The sequence below is a fragment of the Hyperolius riggenbachi genome, chromosome 3 (assembly GCF_040937935.1).
Source record: "Hyperolius riggenbachi isolate aHypRig1 chromosome 3, aHypRig1.pri, whole genome shotgun sequence".
NCBI classification, from domain to species: Eukaryota; Metazoa; Chordata; class Amphibia; order Anura; family Hyperoliidae; genus Hyperolius; species Hyperolius riggenbachi.
The window spans coordinates 96,173,863-96,196,175 of NC_090648.1; the positions used below are offsets into that span (position 1 = coordinate 96,173,863).

Here is a 22,313-nt window from a genome sequence, read left to right on the forward strand (position 1 = left end):
AAAAAATGCAATGCATGCGATTTTGATTGCGTTTTTTAGGTAAACAATCAGGAAACCAGGAGTAGATAGTCTCAGCAAAATCGCAAGCACACAAAAATCGCATTAGAAATTTAATTAAAAAACGCAATTGCATCACACTGCTTTTCCAATTTTCAATGTGTACAGGCCCCTAACCCTTTAGACTGTAACTGTCCGTGTTGTATACTGTATTGTACAGCGCACTATATAAAACCAAAATAATATTAATATGCTATGTTTGGGTGTCCATGTGTCACCTCCACTAGCCAAGCTGCATGTGTGCTTGTTTCTTAACAGTCTGTACAATGTTACAACTGACCTTGTTGTTGGTGCTGCAGCATGTACAAAATAATTTCTCATCATTCGCAGATGGAAAATGTTTGTTGGGAAACATTAACCACTTAAGGACCAGGGTTTTTTCTAACGATCGGTGCTGCGTGGGCTCTACAGCCCGCAGCACCGATCAGGATTGTGGCCGGGCGATCAGACTTCCCCCCTTTTTTCCCCACTAGGGGGATGTCCTGCTGGGGGGGTCTGATCGCCGCCGGCTATTACGGAGTAGCGGGGGGGAGGGGGCTCCTCAAAGCCCCCCTCCGCAGCCATTTCCGCCCTCCCTCCGCTTACCTCCCTCTCCCTCTTCAGCAGTAATGCGCAGGACGGAAGTCCGTCCTGCGCCTGATAGGATAGGCTTCTGCCTATCAGATGCCGGCGATCCCTGGCCAATCAGAGGCCGGGGATCGCCGATCTACGTCACGGCGCTGCTGTGCAGCAGCGCCGTGTGATGTAAACAGCGGGGATTTCTTCCCCGCATGTTTACATTATGCGTGCGAGCCGCGATCGGCGGCTCGCACACTGTTCACGGAGACAGTCTCCGTGAACTAGCATGAATAGGCCGCTCCATGCTATACCACTAACGACCCGCCGACGCCTATCGGCGTTAGGCGGTCATTAAGTGGTTAATACAGAATGACTTCAATCTACTGTGCATACTCACTGTAGCTTCACTTATGCATACCTCCCAACTTTTTGAGATGAGAAAGAGGGACACTTAAGCCACGCCCCTGTCACACCCAAGATCACGCCCCCGTCACACCCCTAGTCAGTCACACATACCATAAAGATTTCATAAGAAAAATTTTGTTTTATAATTCAAACCACACTGGTCCTTTCTATCTTGGTTCATTTTTCTTCATATTAACATTTTAAAATTAGCAATGTATCAATCGGTAAATCAAACACATTTTTAGCAGAGAAATATATATATATTTACATAGAAAGAAGGACAAAGTCCTGAAACTGAAATAGGGACAAATTAGGAAGAAAGAGGGACAGGGCTCCCAAAGAGGGACTGTCGGCAGTTATGCTTATGTTCAACATCTGGACTAATCCATTGTTGGGCAGCAAACCTGGAGAATCCTATATACCATTTCTCTAATGCTAGGTACACATCATACAATTTTCTGGCAGATTTGCCTGTCAGATCGACTATTTCCAACATGTCCGATCTAATTTACGATCGATTTTCCATGAAGCGAGTGTAAAATCAGATCGGACATGTTGGAAATAGTTGATCTGGCAGGTAAATCTGCCAGAAAATTAATCATGTGTACCTAGCATGAATCTGTATTGTTAAAATCACACAAAAGTAAACATACCAGTGCGTTAGGGGATATCGCCTATTACCCTCTGTCACAATTTCGCCGCTCCTCGCCGCATTAAAAGTGGTTAAAAACAGTTTTAAAAAGTTTGTTTATAAACAAACAAAATGGCCACCAAAACAGGGAGTAGGTTGATGTACAGTATGTCCACACATAGAAAATACATCCATACACAAGCAGGCTGTATACACCCTTCCTTTTGAATCTCAAGAGATCATTTGTGTGTTTCTTTTCCCCTGTTCTCATGCACTGAAGTTTCAGGCTGCTTGTTTCTTCCTGCAAACAGCTTTGCCCTTGTCTGTAATTCTTCAGTATGTGAAAGCCCAGCCAGCTCAGAGGACGATTTATCCAGCTTGTAAAAGATAAGAGAGAAGAGAGAAGCTGCTCTAATCCTAAATAACACACAGGCAGTGTGCACAGAGGGGCCTGGAAGGAGGAGTTTATAGCAGAACCACAACACTGAAGAACTTGGCAGCCTTCCAGACACAGGCTGACAAGTCTGACAAGAGAGAGATAAGTTGATGTATTACAGAGATGGTGATAGTAGAACGTGCTGCAGTAAGCCAGAACACATTAGAATAGCTTTTTGAACTTGTAGGATGATAAAAAACAGGATGCAATTTTTGTTACGGAGTCTCTTTAAAGTCAGAAACACCTGATCTGCTGCATGCTTGTTTAGGGGCTATGGCTAATAGTATTAGAGGCAGAGTATCAGCAGGGCTGCCAGGCAACTGGTATTGCTTAAAAGTAAATAAACATGGCAGCCTCCATATACCTCTCTCTTCAGTTGTCCTTTAAAGCCTAAATATGGTTAAGGACTTTTTTTGAATTTTAACTTTTACTGGTAGATCAACTTTCATCAAAATCAGATTCTGCTTGGAAGAACGCCAAGTGGTGGTGTGCAGCAGATCATAGCTTATTATTCTTTATATTTCTTTAGCAATATGTTATTTCAACAGATAAAACAAGGTTATTTTTATTGGGGGGGGGGGGGGGGGTGCTACTTCCTCCTTAAGAAGCTAGGCAGGGAAATAAATGGAAGAGGAAGAATATAGTATAGATAAAAAGAACTCTCAGCATCCAACTCTTTGGCACTGTTTGGCACTAGGGTCAGTGCTTCTAAAGTATGTGATAACTACAAACCATAACAGCAGAAAAAGTTTTACAAGTTGTTAATGCAGCATTAGCATCTTTATCACTTAATACACTCAAACAAACACAAACACAGAACATTTATATCGCGCTTTTCTCCTAGCGGACTCCAGGCGCCAAAGCACTCAGACCAGTTGCTGTTGAAATTTGATTTTTATGGTGACAATACCGCTTTAAAGAGACTCTGTAACGACAAAAAGATCCCCTGGGGGGTACTCACCTCGGGTGGGGGAAGCCTCAGGATCCTAATGAGGCTTCCCACGCCGTCCTCTGTCCCACGGAGGTCTCGCTGCAGCCCTCCGAACAGCCGGCGACTGTGCCGACTGTTCAATTCAATATTTACCTTTGCAGGCTCCAGCGGGGGCGCTGTGGCTGCTTTCGCTCCGAAGGAGGCGGAAATACCCGATCTCAGTCGGGTCCGCTCTACTGCGCAGGCGCCGGAGACTTGCGCCTGCGCAGTAGAGCGGACCCGACTGAGATCGGGTATTTCCGCCTCCTTCGGAGCGAAAGCAGCCAGAGCGCCTGCGCAGGAGCCTGCAAAGGTAAATATTACGTCACCGCTGTACGGAGGGCTACAGCGAGACCCCCGAGGGACGGCAGACGGCGTGGGAAGCCTCATTAGGATCCTGAGGCTTCCCCCATCCGAGGTGAGTACCCCCCAGGGGACGTTTTAACGTTACAGTTCCTCTTTAAGGTTCATACACACTTTGGATTTTTCCAAGCGACCAGTCGTTTGGACGTTTGAACGTCCGGTCGTTTGGATGTCAAATCGGGCGTCTGTACGGTCGGTCGTTCTCCTGATAGGGCTGGATTCGAACGATCATCCAAGTGGATCATTCAAAACCAGTCTTATCAGGTGAACGACCGACCGTACACACGCCCGATTTGACGTCCAAACCACCGGATGTTCAAATGTCCAAACGACCGGTCGTTTGGAAAATCCGACGTGTGTATGCACCTTTAGTCCTGATAGCCCAATCTCCTCTGCAGTCTTCACTCTATGTGGCGAGTCTCCACTCAGCGAAGGGATGACAATTACGCTGTCCCAGCACTCGGTTAAACCCAAGTCTTTAATTGCGGAAGGTATCAAGACTTAGGCAGAGAAGGTAAAAGAACCACAGAAGTACCACACTAGACACACACAGGCAGGAAGATATAACAGTCCGGGTCAGCAACAGGTGATCAGAATATCAAGGTACAGAATGTCAAAATGTTAGGCAACCCAGTATCAATCTAGGGGTCATACATGATAGATCAGATAATTATGGCACAAAAGGATAAGGCAATCTCAGGTCAGGTTCAGTTCCAAAGGTCAAAGGCAGCAATCCAATAAACAAGGTCAAAAGGCAAAGTAAGGTCGTACGCAGATAATCTACAATATTCACATACAGCAGAGTAGCACAAGGTAGCTATTGCTATCAAGGGGCAAAGGCACAATGAACACAGTAGTCTTATATAGGCAGACAGCATCATAGAACCATAAATCCCTGCATCTAATTGGCTGCTACAATGTGATTTAATCTATGCCTACAGCACTCCTTTTTGGTCACCAATAGCACCGTCTGAGTCCATAGGAAGAGGGAAGAGCTGCGGGCCCGATTCTAGAGACACTGTGACCCTTGTACACAGGTGAACATGTACAGCTCTTAGGAACATTGCGACGGCCCGACTCAGAAGCTGGCTGCACGGGCCGGCTCACGGAAGATGCGGATTCACTGTGGGCTCAAGCGGAAGGTAGGTTTCTCACATTCCTTGTTAAAGAAAATCTGAGGTGAGAGACATATGGAGGCTGACATATTTATTTCCTTTTAAACAATGCACATTGCCTGGTTACAAGGCAGAATTTATACATATGTGATATGTGACATGATGAGATACACATGTGTATGTACAGTGCCAAGCACACAAATAACTAGCCTGTGTTCCTTTTTTCCTTTCTCTGCCTGAAAGAGTTAAACATCAGGTATGCAAGTGACAGTTTCTGTCCGGTTCGGGACCGGATCGGACTGGGTCAGACTATAGCATAACCCTCACTGATCAATAATTACAGCCATAAAATACTTTCCTCTCAGTAAATGGCTTCTGAGAGCAGGAAAGAGATAAAAAGGTTCAATAATTCACAGATTTGAGCTCTAGCATACTTCAGTGAAAGTGTCATTGGGCATAGACAATACGACAGTAAGTACTTAAAAACTAGATTTAAATATAAAATAAAACTGTGGGATATCTAAAAAAAAAGTCATTTTTAGGAGAAGGAGGATAGATACAATTGTTTTTCTCATCAGTTTATTTTCACCTGGATGTCCTTTAAAAAGAAACAAATATGGCAGCCTTCATACATCTCTCACCTCGGGTTCCTTTTAAAGCCTAAAAAAAAAAAAAAAAGATTGGGGTGAACAGAAAGCATTGAGTTATAGTAAAATTCTTCCTACACAATAACCTTCATCCTCTTGTTTCCACCAGCCACAATTCTTTTCAAAAGTATACTGTATGCATTTTTACATTATACAGTAAAGTACATGGTATGGAATATTTTTCTATAAATGTTTTTTGTATTGTGGAACGAATCATCAAAGTTTCCATTAATTCTTATAGGGAAATTGTATTTGATATAAGAGTGGTTTGGATTACAAGCATTTTTGAATGCAAAAAATCATGCTTGCAAACCACCAAGGATCCGCTGTATGCTTAAAGGAATCATCAGGCAAATTTACAAAAATCTGCTTTACTCACCTGGGGCTTTCTCCAGCCCCTTGCAGCCGACTGACCCACGCTGTCTCCGCCGCTGCCCGGCTGTCGCCGCACGGTGCAGAGGACGACTGCAAGGTCGCCCTTACTGCGCCTGCGTCAAGCGCCGCTGTCAATCATGGCCACATTGTCCGTGGCTTACTGCGCAGGCGCAGAACTGCGCGGCTTACTGCACAGGCCACTGTCGCCACATGGTGCAGAGAATGACCGCGAGGTTGCCCTTACTGCGCCTGCGTCAAGCGCCGCTGTCAATCATGGCCAAATTGTCCACAGCTTACTGCGCAGGTGCAGAACTGCTGCGCCTGCGCAGTAAGCCGTGGACAACGTGGTCGTGATTGACAGCGGCGCTTGGCGCAGGTGCAGTAAGGGGGACTTCGCAGTCATCCTCTGCACCATGTGGCGACAGTGGGGCAGTGGCGGAGAGATGAGGTGACAGCATGGGACAGTCGGCTGCAAGGGGCTGGAGAAAGCCTCAGGTGAGTATAGCAGATTTTTGTAAAGGTTCGTCTGATGATTCCTTTAAAGGGAACTTGAGGTGAGAGAGATATGGAGACTGACATGTTTGTTTCCTTTTAAAAAATGCAAATTGCCTGGCTGTCCTTTTGATCCTCTGCCTTTAAGCCATAGACCCTGAACAAGCATGTACAGAAGATCAGTCTATGACAAATCTGACAAGATTAGCTGCATGCTTGTTTCAGGTGTGTGATTTAGACCCTACTGACCAGAAAGATCAGCAGGACAGCCAGGCAACTGGTATTGTTTAAAATTAAATAAACATGGAAGTCTCCATAGGTCTCACACCTTGGGTCCCTTTTAAGGTTCAACTCCCTGACTGAAAGAGAGTTCTCTACAACAATCTTAATTATTTAAGTGGATCATTATAACTAAGCTGATAACTATCTACTTATCTGTAGCATTCTATTAACACACAGTATAAACTTGAAAGTCTTGACACCTGCCACTGGCCACTGACAGCCTTTGATGTTTGTTCTTCATAGGAGTGAGGAACAAAGGTGTGAACATGGCTTCTATTCATCCAGGTATATAAATATGAGAGGTTCCAGAGTTGGAGATCCAGTAAGGAATCACTCCAGAGACTGAACATAACTAGAGACAGCAGATCTGAACAGACATGGCCCTTCTCCTCTACCTCACAATCTTCTCCATGGTTCAGGGACTCTTCACCTTGCAAGGCAACCACAACAGAGTCGCCCCACAATCTAATTTTAGATTGAAGAATTCTGCACGTCTTCATAAGGAAACATACAGCCAGAGTAGGAAGTACTCACCATTCATGATGCAGCTCTACCAGACCCTCACCATGGGAAATGGGACCTCTCCGTCCAGTCTTGAGGGTTCTGTTCTCCAGGATTCTGACACCATCTTGAGCCTAAGCGCCAAACGTAAGTTTCTATCTCTTAACGGTATATGGTCTTATATAGTGATTGGTTTTATTTTTGCTATTATGGGCTAGTGCACACCAAAATCGCTACTGCACCCGCGATTTGTGATAGTGATTTTATGAAGCGATTTCAGGGCGGTTTTTGAATGAATGAGCATTTTTGTTCATTCATTCAAGCTGAATCGCTCCAAAAAATGCTACATGCAGCGTGTTTGAGATTTTTAAAAAATCACAACGCTGCTGTGGGAACACCCTCACAGGATTACATTAGCCAAGTGCTTTTCAAAGCGCTGAAAAGCTCTCAGAAGTGCTCTTGGTGTGCACCAGCCCTATGTCTGAGATTCACAAAAATATGTAGTTGTAAGCATTGATCTTCTGCAGCGTTTTACAGAGATAATAGTCATACCATTGACTGCCTCTCAAGAGCTCACAATCTAATGACTATCATAGTCGCAAAAATGCAAAAAGGGCGCAGTGTGGAGCCAAAAAACGGCTCAGCCCTGCTATTGCTATTTTCCAGGCTGTGTAGATTACTATTCTCTCTTCACCTGTCAGCTATTGGTCGCGGCTGAATTACAGTGTTTTTTCAGAATTTGGGCTCCGTCTTTTGCAGCCGCCCGAATTACCCTCAGAGAAACACTATATGCGCTTTGAGTCCTATGGGAGAAAAGCGCTTTACAAAAGTTATTGGCCTCAATTCACTAAGCTTATCTCCTGTCTTTAATAACGTTTGTAGAGTTGTTACCATGGTGATAAGGCATGTAGTATTCAGGAAACATTTTACCTCAGACAAACCTAAAGTTTGGAGGTAACTTAACTACAGAGGAGGTAACTTAAGGAATGAAGAGATAAGATAACTCTCTCACTGTGTGGAGGTAAGTTTTCTCTTGCCTTATTATCTCCAGCATGATCTTAGTGAATTGAGGCCAATGTATTATTATTATTTGTATAGCTGTAATTCACATTGCGGTCTATGGCGGCACACAAATGTTTGCCTGTCTTGACCATAGTCATAGTCTAATGTCTCTATCATTTTCAAGAAACAATTTTAGAGGGCAAACATGTAACCTCTATTAAGAACCGAGGGTTGTTTGATCAGCGAGGAATCTTTTAGATTTTTTTATTGTACAAAAAAAAACCACAGCTGGCCAACTATAAAAACAAGACAAAGAAATGTTACTCGTCATGTTATAGTTGTCAAAATGATACTACTGATGCAAAGATTCTATGTTTAGCCACTTCAGGATTCAGCGTACGCTTAACTACGCCCCTGAATCCTGAAGTGTATTGCATGGAAACGGCCGCTCGTACAAGCGGCCGTTCCATGTCAGTTCACGGAGCGTGTCTCCGTGAACACCCTGCGAGCCGCTGATCGCGGCTCGCAGGGTAAATGTAAACACACAGGGAAGATCTTCCCCGGTGTTTACATATATACGGCGCTGCTGCGCAACAGCGCCGTAGAGGAGATCGTCGATCCCCGGCCTCTGATTGGCCGGGGACCGCCGGCAGCTGATAGGCTGAAGCCTATCCTATCCGGCGCAGGACGGAATTCCGTCCTGCGCCGCTCACAGAGGGAGAGAGAGGGAGGGAAAGGGAAGGAGGCCAGGAAGCACTGCGGAGGGGGGCTTTGAAGAGCCCCCCCCGCAAGCGCAAGCAGCCAGCGGCGATCAGACCCCCCCAGCAGGACATCCCCCTAGTGGGGAAAAAAGGGGGGAAGTCTGATCGCCCTGGCTGCTAGCTGATCGGTGCTGCGGGCTGGAGAGCCCACGCAGCACCGATCAGCAAAACCACCCCCTGGCACAGAAGTGGTTAAAATTGTGATCAGGGTTAAGTTATATAATCTTTGTGTGCATTTATCACCCTTTTATTGGCCCACATAAAGATTAGCCTTGACCACCGTTTATCCCTGGAGTGAGTATATTTACAGTATATAGTTTGATTTCCAGCTGTAGATTTTGCATTGATAGCTTTACTACTGTTCAATTAAATCTTTATACTGGAATGAAAGAAATAAAATAAGGAATATTTTTTTCTTGTTTTCTGTATTTTTTGCAGTGAGGGATTCCCCTTATTGTCATGTGCTTTTCAGAGACTTAAAGGTCCTTGGCTGAAATATACTGTATATATTACTTAAGTTATATGAATGGTCCATGAACTATAACACTGACTAAAACTTTGCATGTTTTATACTTCAAACCATTTGAGCTGCGGTGTACAAACTTTTTTAAATTCTTTTTTGTGGCTTTGCTCCTGCTAAAGCCAGACTATAACTTACAGAGCCAATACCAGTTGCCTGGCAGTCCTGCTGATTTCTTTGGCTGCATTATTGTTTGAATGACATACCTAAAACAAAAGGCAGCTAATCCAGTCAGACTTCAGTCAGAAACACCTGATCTGCATGTTTGTTCAGGATCTATGGCTAAGAGGATTAGAGGCAGAGAATCAGCAGGACAGCCAGGCAATCGGCATTGTTTAAAAGACAATAAATATGTCACTCAAGATATACCTTTCACTTCAGGTGTACTTTAATATTTATACTCTAACCAGAAAGATAATTACATACAGACTAGCCGAACAGTATGCAACATTTTCTTAAAGGAAACCTGAGATGTAAGAATATCAAAGTTTTATACATACCTGGGGCTTCCGCCAGCCCCCTCCGCACCGATCGCTCCCACCACGCTCCCGCTCTCAGTACTACTGGGCTTGTGAAATGCTCTGTATAACGCACCCAGCTGCGGGAGTGAGACGGGGTGTCCGCGGGGGCGCCAACTGCCCCTGACTGGCCAAGCCAACAGGGCTTCAATATGGCAAACGAAGAGGCGGAGGGATCAATTGGTGCGGAGGGGGCTGAAGAAAGACCCAGGTATGTATAAAACTTTTATATCCTTACATCTCAGATACACTTTAAGCAAAGAAAGATAATATAATATTTTTGACCAGTTATGGTAAGTATTTAAATGACACTGGACCATATGCAATTAACGTTTTCTCCTGAGTCTATTCCTAGATGATATTTTCACAACAACAATCAAATGCCTTTTAAACCACCAGCAAGCAAGAAAATACTTAAAATAATTTTGACAGTACTTTTTCGCCTACTTTTTGATTACTTTGGACTTAATGTCCATGTACTTAACATTTTATATCCAAACATTAAAAATTGTAATTGACAAATGTTGTGGTTTTAACGTTAAACTATTCTGACCTCTCCTCCAGGATGCAAGGAAATGGGCAGTCATCGGGCGCTCTACTTTGATATGTCCTCGTTCTCCAACATAAATGACGTCCCTTTGGCCGAGCTACGGATCAACTTTCTTCCTTCCGAGAATTACCAAAATGTAACCCTGGAGATCTACCACTATAAAGAAGGTCACCATCAGATTCTACTGGGATCCTTCTCCACTCATTCCGCTAACACATTGGAAAGTGCCTGGAGAGTCTTCAACCTCACTAAAATGCTGAATTCCTACCTGAATCTCCAACGCTCTACAATTCCTCAAGGCTTCCAAGAAGTCCAAGACACACCACACAGGAGCTATGGGAGGAACTGTAGAGATATACCTACTGACAGGGTCACTTTAGTAGTGTTCACTAAAGACAATCCAGCTTCTAAAATTAATGGATACCCAAACCTCATCCAAACAGTGGAATCTTCTAAGCATGTGACAATGCCAAGTCTAAGCAACGGGAATGGTATTAAGAAGAGAAGGAGTCTCAGGGATGTACCAAACAGCCTTGTAATGAACGCCTTAACCCCCAGAGCCATTGAAACCGGCAGACCGCTGTGCCAAAGGGTTGATATGCATGTGGACTTTGAAAAGTATGGATGGAATGACATCATTATCTACCCCAAGAAATTTAACGCCTACAGATGTGCGGGATCTTGTCCTATTCCTCTAAATGAGATGTTTAAACCAACCAACCACGCCTATATCAGGGTAAGTTTCACTTTTACTTTTGAGTTCCAATTCAGTTAAAATGGCAGTATTCAGGGTCGGACTGGGACACTGGGGGCCCACCAAAGAAATTTCAACCTGGGGCCCACACATCCCATGATTGCGGTGAAAAAAGGGCGTGACCATGCACCGGAAGGTGGGCGTGGTCATGATGTATTATGGACAGGGCCAAATGTACATGATCTTAGCAGCATTGTAATTCAGAGACACTGCTGTCCAGCAAAACTTTGCATAGAGTCCCCTCCTTCAATATAAAGTAATGTCCTACTTTGCAGAGGTTGTGCCCGCAGAGGTTGTAGAGGTTGCGACCACATCGGGGCCCTTGGGCCAAAGGGGCCCCGAAGGGCCCTCCCTTAACTACAATATTACCTCTCTATTGGTCCTTTGCTCATAATAATCACTTCTATAGATGCTTGTGGTAATCATTAACAAGCTATTTCCCATCCCCTTCTTGCACCTCTGACATTGTAGTTGCCATTGGCAGGTTTTGGTGCGTCGTATCAATAGTTATGTATAGAGTGCCTGGGGGGCCCCATTGTAAAATTTGCATCGAGGCCTACAGCTCCTTAGCTACGCCACTGCCCCTCAGCATGAGTGATTACAGCACTGAGAAGAGAATTTTTGTGCTGCAGGCAGCAATTGGAGCTCTGTCAGACAAGGAGAGGGGAGGCCCACCAGAGACCTGGAGGGGGGCCCACCGAGGGAAAAAAACTGTACTACTGTGGCCCAGTCCGACCCTGGCAGTATTAACCAAATGTGGGCATTTATGCTTTATTGAAATTACTCCTAAGACTGGAATTTGGGGCAAATATAACATGCCTAATATATAATTTATATTTTTTATTTTATGAAATTTGAGGAGGGGGGGGGGGGGGTTGACAAGATTTGGTTATGGAGCCAATGGATTTGCAGATTTGTCAGGCTTATTCTCAGCAAATGTTTATGCCTTCTTCAGGTGAACCTAGAATCTTAAGGAGTAAGACTTACGAGTATGACTAATAACTTGTAATGGTAGTTTTACATATCTGCATTAGTGAATTAATTAATGAAGGAAAGTGCAGTTCTCACCTAAAGAGAATACAAAGTGGAAGGTAAAAAAAATATACTTACCTACAAAGAGGCTTCCTGTGTCCTCCTTAAGACCACTACCGCTGCCTAGGACCCACTGTAAGATTGCAACCGCGCTCCTCTTTGTGCACGACCGTGGCCTGCTGTACTTGCGCGAGTATGGCTGTGCCTGCACAGTAGCATGGAGCTGCTCATGGACGAGGGGCTGTGGCTTACTGCACAGGCGTGGTCATACTCCCACAGACGCAGTACAGTGCATATAGCAATAGTGGGGGCGAGGAGGACACGGGAATCCAGAGGCTTCCCTTTTTGTAGGTAAGTATGTATTTTTTTGGTCTCAATCTGCCTTAGGTACTCTTTAAAATCAGAAAATTCTTGGTTAACCAATTTAATGTTTGCATGAAAATGAATATCTCTTCTTGTTTTACAGAGCTTGCTCAACTTCTTCAATGCAGAAAGAGTAGAGTGTCCATTGTGTGCCCCGGTGAAGATGAGACCCATGTCGATGCTGATGTATGAAGAGGGGAAAGTGGTCTTTAAAAACCATGAAGATATGATTATAGAGGAATGTGGATGTCAGTGAGGAACTATGCTCAATGCATAGAGACAATGTCATCAATGGTATTCACATTATAAAGGCCCTCTGCAGTATTTGGTGACAAGTAGACTAAGCTCACCATAGCATACCATAGAATGGAGAGTCTGAGAAAACCAACAAGGCACTTATTTCCTGTTTATTGTGAACAGTATACTGCAATGGACTGAACAGTATAATGTCATGGACTGAACAGTATAATGTTATGGGCTGGACAGTATACTGCCATGGACTGGACAGTATAATGTCATGGACTGGACAGTATAATATTATGAACTGGACTGGACAGTATAATGTCATGGACTGAACAGTATAATGTTATGGGCTGGACAGTATACTGCCATGGACTGGACAGTATAATGCCATGGATGGGACAGTATAATGTCATGGACTGCACAGTATAATGTGATGAACTGGACAGTATAATATTATGAACTGGACAGTACAGTATGTCATTAACTGGACAGTATAATGTCATGGACTGGAAAGTATAATGCCAAGGACTGGACAGTATAATGCCATGGACTGGACAGTATAATGTCATGGACTGGACAGTATAATGTCATGAACTGGACAGTATACTGTCATGAACTGGACAGTATAATGTCATGGACTGAACAGTATAATGTGATGGACTAGACAGTATAATGTCATGAACTGGACAGTATAATGCCATGGACTGGACAGTATAATGTCATGAACTGGACAGTATAATGTCATGGACTGAACAGTATAATGTCATGGACTGAACACTATAATGTCATGAACTGCACAGTATAATGTCATGGACTGGACAGTATAATGTCATGGACTGGACAGTATGTCATGGACTGGGTATAAATTTGTCTTAAAGTTACAAGTCAAAGAAGACGTGTTTTTACTATGTTAAAAGGGACTTTACAATGTATTTAATTATGTTGCATTATTTTATTTTAATTTATTGTATGTTTAATATTAAATAAAATGTAATACTGGTATTAACATCTTTTTTTGTGTTTCTTGACAATTTTTTTTTTGAACACATCTTGGCAATAAGTATTACAAATGTTTCATTTGCTGTATTTATAAAAGTGTCAGAAAAGTGTAAATATGATTTTTTTTTTTTTACTCAGTGTTTGCCAATGATATCTCCATATTTATAAAAAGGTAATTACAACTTCTTTTCTCCAAGGTGAAATGTTCACATTTTTCCAATAAGGCCCCATTCACATCTAAAATTGCAAAACACTAGCGATTACCGCTAGCGTTTTGCGGGAGGGATTATTCCGCGATTAACGCGAAAAAAATCACTGGACACTGTAGCATTTTGGGAGCGATCTCGATTAGCGGTTCTATAAATGCTAATCGCGATCGCTCCGGAATCGCCGCCAAAACACAGCATGTAACACGTTTGCGGTTAACGCTATCCGCAAAACACCGACGCTCGCGGCAGTGAGAACACTGCCATAGGATTACATGGGCTAGCGGTTTTTAAAAACCGCTATCGGTTTGCAGTGAATGGGAATCGCGCAATTCCCGCTCAAGTGTGAACGAGCCCTAAAACACCCTTTAAGCCGCCGGCAAGAAAGAAAATATTCAGAATAATTTTAACAGTACTTTTTCACCTACATTTTGGTACTTTTTTAATTGTAGATTGCTGAAAAGTTCTTTTAATCAAAAGGTGAAAAATGATCTCCAAGGAGAAAACTTTGTTAGTTTTATTAGTTTTACAAATATGTTTATAAAAAATGTCCTCACATTTATAAATAGACTCCCTATAAAAACACAAATCAGGATTACAATACTCTTGACCTACCTGGTGTTCAGTTTCTGCTGGATTTCTGTGCAAACAGTGATCCAATTAATTTTCATAACCTTTCTTCCTGTAACTTACCAATATGTGTCTAGCAAGGGTCTAGTTTACATTTTGAATATAATAAAAGCTTGAAACACAAAATCAAATTAAAACAAAATTTCAAAAATACCCCCTCCGCGCCCCCCCCCCCCCCCCCCAGTAATATATAGCGGCTCAGTATAGGTAGCCAAGTATAGGTGCCTCCAATATACTGTAAGTATCCAGGTATAGGTGCCCTGAGTAAAGATAGCTAGGTATAGGTACTCCCAGTAAAGATAGCTAGGTAGAAACTTGGCTGTACAGCCTTGGCTCTGCAATGCTGTCTGAGGCATCCGGTGCCAATCCCTGCTGGGAAACACGCCTCATACCTTTGTACAAGAATTTAGTTGTGGGTCTCTTTTGTTTAGTAGGTGCTAGAAGGATAAACAAGGTAAACTAAAGATAAGTAGTCCAGACTCAGAACAATAGTTTAGCACCTCAGGCCTTTATTCACACGTGCTATCAACACCTCTGCCACCTCTGACACCCATCGTAACCTAGAAATAAAAAACACACATATATATAAGTAGATAAATACTAGTTCTACTTACATAACAGATGTATTGCACTGTCCATGTTATGATTCCTGTGAATTGCATAAAGGAAAAGCAGAGAATCATATTCTAGACAGTTTCCATATTGGTTACCTTTGACCTCCTGACATAATTTCCTCCCTCACTCTATTTTCTCCTCTTGCTAACTGTGTATTTGTTACCGGTGCCGCCCTCCTCCCAGAGTCTTCAGACACTCCCACTGAGGTCTATACTAGGAAGTGCACTGTCTTATGTTATTAGAAGGAATATATTAAAAAGACCCCCCCCCCCCAGCATGCAACTGTTTGGCAATGGCAATTAAAGGGCCACACCTCCTAAGGTATGTGATAACTCCAAATCATAACAGCAGAAAATGTTTTGAATGCAGCATTAGCATCTTTATCATTTAATAATACATTCAGACCAGTTGCTGTTGAAATTGTATTTTTATGGTGACAATCCCGCTTTCAAAGCACCACCATATTAATATATTCTCTACTTTTGTTGTCATTTATGTTATCATAAAGTATATATATCTATTTAGCTTGCAGCTAGCTATTACATTTCAAAACTGACCAAAGCTCATGTTGTTTGTATAGCCTGGAATCTGTACTCCATTTGTAGAAGAACACAGACTGCCTAGAATTTAGAAACGTTCCATCTGCCATGTGATCAGCTGCAAAAATGTAAAGGGGGCCATACATCTTGGCGGCCTATCGACCATCCAATTCGATAATTATTATCGAATCAGGTGAAAATTGGTGCAACCAAGAGCATGCCCGATCAACAATGTGACCAATTTCAGGCTGGAATTGGTTACATTTATTATTAAGTATTTATATAGCGCCAACATCTTCCGCAGTGATGTACAGAGTATATTGTTTTTTTTTACTTAACTGTTCCTCAGAGGAGCTCACAATCTAATCCCTACCATATATGTCTATGTATGTATGGTGCAGTGTATGTATAGTAGTCTAGGGCCAACTTAGGGAGAAGCCAGTTAACTTTCCTGTACAGTTTTGGGATGTGGGAGGAAATCCGAGTACCCGGAGGAAACCCACACAGACACGGGGAGAACATACAAACTCCTTGCAGATGTTGACTTGGCTGGGATTTGAACCTGGGAGCCAGCGCTGTAAGGGGAGAGCGCTAACCACTACGCCACCGTGCTGCAAGATGTCAGGTCATAATGGTCCACCAAGAGTGCGACAGTAATGGCAGCGATATCGGGCAGGCGATGAACGTGACTTCTGGTGCTGTCCGACCAGTGTAAAATATTACCCACCCCAGTGCAGTATACTTTACCTGTCCGCATGGGCGTCCGCACATATGGCAAAACCGGGCATCTGCCCGAGCCTGGCCGCCCGCTGCCCCCCCCTGGCCGCGTGCCCGTGCAGCCAGCAGGAGGGGAACACGCAGAGAAGAGAGAGAGCGCTATGGGCACAGTGGGGAAGGGCGGACGTCTCCCCCCCCTTCCCTCACCTTAGGGGTCTCTCTCTCCCTCGCTGTCCCCTCCGGAATGAAGTGTGCAGCGGCTGGCAGCGGTGGGCGGAACTTACCTCCTCTCGCTCCTGCGCCGGAAGTTCTGGTGCCGCACTCTGGTCTGGATCAGGCCAGAGTAGCGGCTAATCCATCCGGCGCGTGCGACGAGAGGAGGTAAGTTCCGCCCACCGCTGCCAGCCGCTGCACACTTCATTCCGGACTCCGGAGGGGAGAGCGAGAGAGGGAGGGAGAGCCCCCTAAGGTGAGTGCCCATAGCTCTCCCTCTTCTCTCCGCTGCTCCCCTCCTCCTGCACACATGGCCACTTTTTCTGGGGACATATCCCCCTGGCTACATATACCGGGACATATACCCCTGCCTACATATACTGGGACATATACCCCTGCCTACATATACTGGGACATATACCCCTGCCTACATATACTGTCTGGGACATATACCCCTGCCTACATATACTGTCTGGGACATATACCCCTGCCTACATATACTGTCTGGGACATATACCCCTGCCTACATATACTGGGACATATACCCCTGCCTACATATACCCCTGCCTACATATACTGTCTGGGACATATACCCCTGCCTACATATACTGTCTGGGACATATACCCCTGCCTACATATACTGTCTGGGACATATACCCCTGCCTACATATACTGTCTGGGACATATACCCCTGCCTACATATACTGTCTGGGACATATACCCCTGCCTACATATACCCCTGCCTACATATACTGTCTGGGACATATACCCCTGCCTACATATACTGGGACATATACCCCTGCCTACATATACTGGGACATATACCCCTGCCTACATATACTGGGACATATACACCTGCCTACATATACTGGGACATATACCCCTTGCCTACATATACTGGGACATATACCCCTGCCTACATATACTGGGACATATACCCCCGCCTACATATACTGGGACATATACCCCTGGCTACATATACTGGGACATATACCCCTGCCTACATATACTGGGACATATCCCCCTGGCTACATATACTGGGACATATACCCCCTGCCTACATATACTGGGACATATACCCTTGCCTACATATACTGGGCACATATACCCCTGGCTACCTGTTCTGGGGACATCTCTACCCCTGGCTACCAGTTCTGGGGACATCTATACCGCTGGCCACCTATTCTGGGGACACCTATAGACCTGGGGCTACCTATTTTTGGGGAACCACTGCTGTCAGATTGAGTGTATTTTGGGGAACTGCTGCCAGGTGAGAGGTGTCTACATATTAAGGGGGCATTCTGCCTATTTATGTGAAAAGCTGTCTATTTATGTGCCTCATGACTGCTGAATTTGTCTTGTTGCGGGCCTCATGGTTACTGACTTTGTCTTGTTGGGGGCCTCATGATTTGTTGGGGGCCTCAAGATTGCTGAATTTGTCTTGTTGGGGGCCTCATGATTGCTGAATTTGTCTTGTTGGGGGCCTCATGATTGCTGAATTTGTCTTGTTGGGGGCCTCATGATTGCTGAGTTGGTCATGTTGGGGGCCTCATGATTGCTGAATTTGTCTTGATGGGGGGGCCTCATGATTGCTGAATTTGTCTTGTTGGGGGTCACATGATTGCTAACTGCGAGACTATGGAAAAAGCTGAATCATCATCATATGAGACAATAGCATTAAACCTACTTTTTCTGCTTTTTAAAACAGAAAATGAAACTGGGAGGTTCTAAAAAAAATGAATAATTTTTTTCAGGAGTACGATGGATGAAATTGTTTATCTTCACAGTTTATTTTCAACTTAATTTTCCATAATGTTCATGTATGAGTTAAAACGTTTGTATTTAGTTTAAATTGCTGTTGGCACTTTGTGATAGTAAAGTGACTTTGCAGTTTGGACACTCGACCTCCAAAAGGTTCGCCACCACTGTCCTAATCTAATGTCCCACCATTGCTTAGTTCATGTAAACTTGTCTCCACCCACGACCACACCCACATTCTGGTTCATGACCACACCCATTTTTCGGCGCGGCGCGCTACGCGCGCCGTATGACGTAGCTCCACACCAGCCCAAATTTTTAACTCCCCACTTTTTGCCCCCCCCCTGGAAAATTTTCTGCGGACGCCCATGCCTGTCCGTGTCCGCCACTGCCTTCGGTCTCCAATCTGCATACACGCACCTCACGTGGTTGCAGGAGTAACGTGGGCACGTGAGTGATGTCACACACATTTGGCATATTAACAGACCAATGAGAATCCTCCAGATTTCCATTGGTGTTTCTAGCATGTACGGGAGCTTATAATGCTACATATATTTAATTATTTTGACTCATAATTTTTAATACAATGCATCATTTTGACTCGTAATCGAATTTTAATCAAAAATGCGATTCCATTCAAAATAGCAATTACAGTTGAATTGAAAGCGCACAAAGTCATAAACAAAACCACAAGTCGAAACACGGCCTTAACAGCATCACTATATACCACTATAATGATCCCTCTAATGTAAAGGTGGCCATACAGTTTGCAGCAGATTTGACCATTAGATAGATTTCTGGCAGATGCCTGTCAAGTCGAATCTGACAGGAATCTATCTGATGTGTGTCACACACTAGGAACAGATTTCCAATAGATTTCAGAATGAAATCTATTGTAAATCGATCTAAATGCTTTATTGGACCATTAGATCTATTGCAACTCTATGGGCCATCGATCTGCTGCCAGCAGCAGATCGACCTAGATTTTCCATCCTAGATAGATCAAAATTGGCCGCAAATCGATCTATAGATTTGATAGAATCGATTTCCGATCGATTGCTGAAATCGACCAGTGTATGGGCCCCTTTACTTTATTTAGTGCCACATCCACATTAAAGCAAATGTTTAAATTCTCCTTCCCGATGCCCACACACAGTTCAATACTTATTAAAGTGGGATAAAATTCTGTCACAATATTCAACAAAAATGTGTTTTCCAACTTCTTATTATCCATAAAGTTACCATATTTGCTTTTGTGCACAAGTAATATTGTCTGTTTACAAATCACAAGTTCCCAAAGTACCATTTATCTGCTCTGAAATCTGACATTGCATTTTATTGCATAGCTGCTGTATTTATACATTAAAATCTATCAAGTGATCATTTCTCAGCTGTCTCTGCTTTTACTATGTGTGACAGCTCAGTTGCAGCATGCTGCTAAAGGCCCATACACACGTCGGATTTTTGCGAACGACCCGTCGTTTGAACGTTCCGTCGTTCAGTCGTTCGCACGTCAAATCCGACGTGTGTACAGACTATCGTTCGGGTGATAAGACTGGTTTCCATCCAGCAATCCGCCGGGCGGATTGCTGGAAACCAGTCTTATCACGCGAACGATAGTCCGTACACACGTCTGATTCCGCGTGCGAACGACTGAATGATGGGACGTTCAAACGACCCGTCGTTCAGAAAAATCCGATGTGTGTATGGGCCTTAAAGAGAACCCGAGGTAGGTTTGAAGAATGTTATCTGCATACAGAGGCTGGATCTGCCTATACAGCCCAGCCTCTGTTGCTATCCCAAACCCCACTAAGGTCCCCCTGCACTCTGCAATCCCTCATAAATCACAGCCATGCTGTGAGGCTGTGTTTACATCTGTAGTGTCAGTCTCAGCTGCTCCCCCGCCTCCTGCATAGCTCCAGTCCCTGCCCTCGTCCCTTCCCTCCAATCAGCAGGGAGGGAAGGGATGCAGGCGGGGACTGGAGTTCTGCAGGAGGCGGGGAGAGCAGCAGACTGACACTATAGAGATAAACACAGCCAGCTCTGACAAGCTGTTTGTCAGCAGCGTGGCTGTGATTTATGAGGGATTGCAGAGTGCAGGGGGACCTTAGGGGGGTTTGGGATAGCAACAGAGGCTGGGCTGTATAGGCAGATCCAGCCTCTGTATGCAGATAATATTCTTCAAACCCACCTCGGGTTCTCTTTAATGCTTATATTCCTTTGTGAGCTACAATTAGTAAACAACAGATAAGAAGCCGCCCATTGATAAAAGGAAGGGCTGTGTTAACTGTTTAAATGCTGTTCTGCTACCATTTTTTTTTTGTAGTAATGGGGTTTTATGGTATAAATAATCATTTACAGCAGAGAAGACATGCCGAGTTTCATACCACTTTAACAATTTCAGATGTTCAGTTTTGAGTCTGATGCTTAATTTATTGTGAATGAGAATTAGCATGGTTAAATGCATACAAATTATTATTATTTAGTATTTATACAGCGCCGACATCTTCCGCAGCACTGTACAGAGTATATATAGTCTTGTCACTAACTGTCCCTCAGAGGAGCTCACAATCTAGTCCTTACCATAGTCATATGTATGTATTATGTAGTGTATGCATTGTAGACTAGGGCTAATTTCGGGGGGGGGGGAAGCCAATTAACTTATCTGTATGTTTTTGGGATGTTGGAGGAAACCGGAGTGGCCGGAGGAAACCTGCGCAGACACAGGGAGAACATATAAACTCCTTGCAGATGTTCACCTGGGTGGGATTCGAACCGGGGATCCAGCTCTGCAAGGCAAGAGTGCTAACCACTACGCCACCGTGCTGCCCAAATGCAAACAAACACACAAACATGTGGCCTTACACTAGTCTGTAGGCTTTTCACAGACACAGAAATTACAGTATATACTCGTGTATAAGCAGAATTTTTGAGCACAAAAAGCGCTCCTTCAGCTCTGCCCCCTGCCTCTTGATTGGAGGCATGCTCCTTCCCTCCCTCTCCTCCATCTTGATTGAAGGAGTGCTCCTCCTCCGGCCTGAATAAAACTAATGCTCTCCAGCGCCGCTGCACACCAATACACATTTCGTTCCTCACTTAGCCAATCATGCGGATGCTGCCGGGGGAACAGATGCAGAGGAACTCGCGGCGGCTGATTGTCTATAAGGCAGACATCTGAACCTCACCAGGCACAGGCTAGCTGCAATGCCCCATCACCACTCTGCTGACTGGTCTCTCCCAAGAGGCAAGGGGCAGAGCTGAAAGTGGACCTGAACTCTTGCACAGGACAAAAGGAAAACGGAGAAAAATGCACGCTGTATGTATTTAGAAAGTTTAGTCTGCCTAATGCCTATTCTATGGAAACAGCGCTCAACAACCCACATATTAATACACAAGATTCCACATTTAAAAAGTCCACAACACCCTCAATAGGTGTGATCCACAGGTATCCAGTATACAGTTCATAGCAGTAATGATATATTCTCACCGGATTAGGCCAACCACTAACGAATAGCAATCGCGTTTTTGGACCATGCCAGCACACGAACTCCTCCACTGATTTAGGACTCCTCAGATGTGTGTATACATGTCATATGAAAGAGAGACACAGCAATAGTGTGATACCGTTTACAGAGCATACACTATCCAGCACCACCAGTGCTCCCACTCCACTCACGGGTCACCCTAAAGTGCCTCCACCAGCTATGCACTCAAGCCTCTCACCAGATAATATGGCCGACCCTTCACAGACCAGCAGCTCTAGCTTGTTGTGATGACTTTCTCTTGTGTCAGCAAAGAAATGATCTAGGGCTCAAACAGGTGTACCATAGCGTAATTCCATTTAATAAAATATATTAAAAAGAGCAAGTGCCCTTACAAACATCCAGTTAAAATGCGCATATAAAAAAATCCTCGAGGTGATCCAGCGTCTGACCGGCTCCTACAGCTTTCGTCACTTGGACTCATCAGGAGCTCCTGATGAGTCCAAGTGACGAAACTAGTCGGGCGGCGCTGTAGGAGCCGGTCAGACGCTGGATCACCTCGAGGATTGTTTTATATGC

At 44.2% G+C, this 22,313-nt stretch overlaps 1 protein-coding gene across 1 annotated transcript; it reads left to right on the forward strand.

Annotated features, from left to right (window-relative positions):
* The first annotated feature begins 6,708 nt into the window (after positions 1–6,708).
* LOC137562189 (nodal homolog 2-A-like) lies at positions 6,709–12,623 on the forward strand. The gene is made up of 3 exons (XM_068273521.1): positions 6,709–6,979; positions 10,198–10,919; positions 12,436–12,623. Exons 1-3 carry the CDS (start codon positions 6,709–6,711, stop codon positions 12,586–12,588), a joined length of 1,146 nt encoding a protein of 381 aa, XP_068129622.1. The 3' UTR covers positions 12,589–12,623.
* Positions 12,624–22,313: the final 9,690 nt, after the last annotated feature.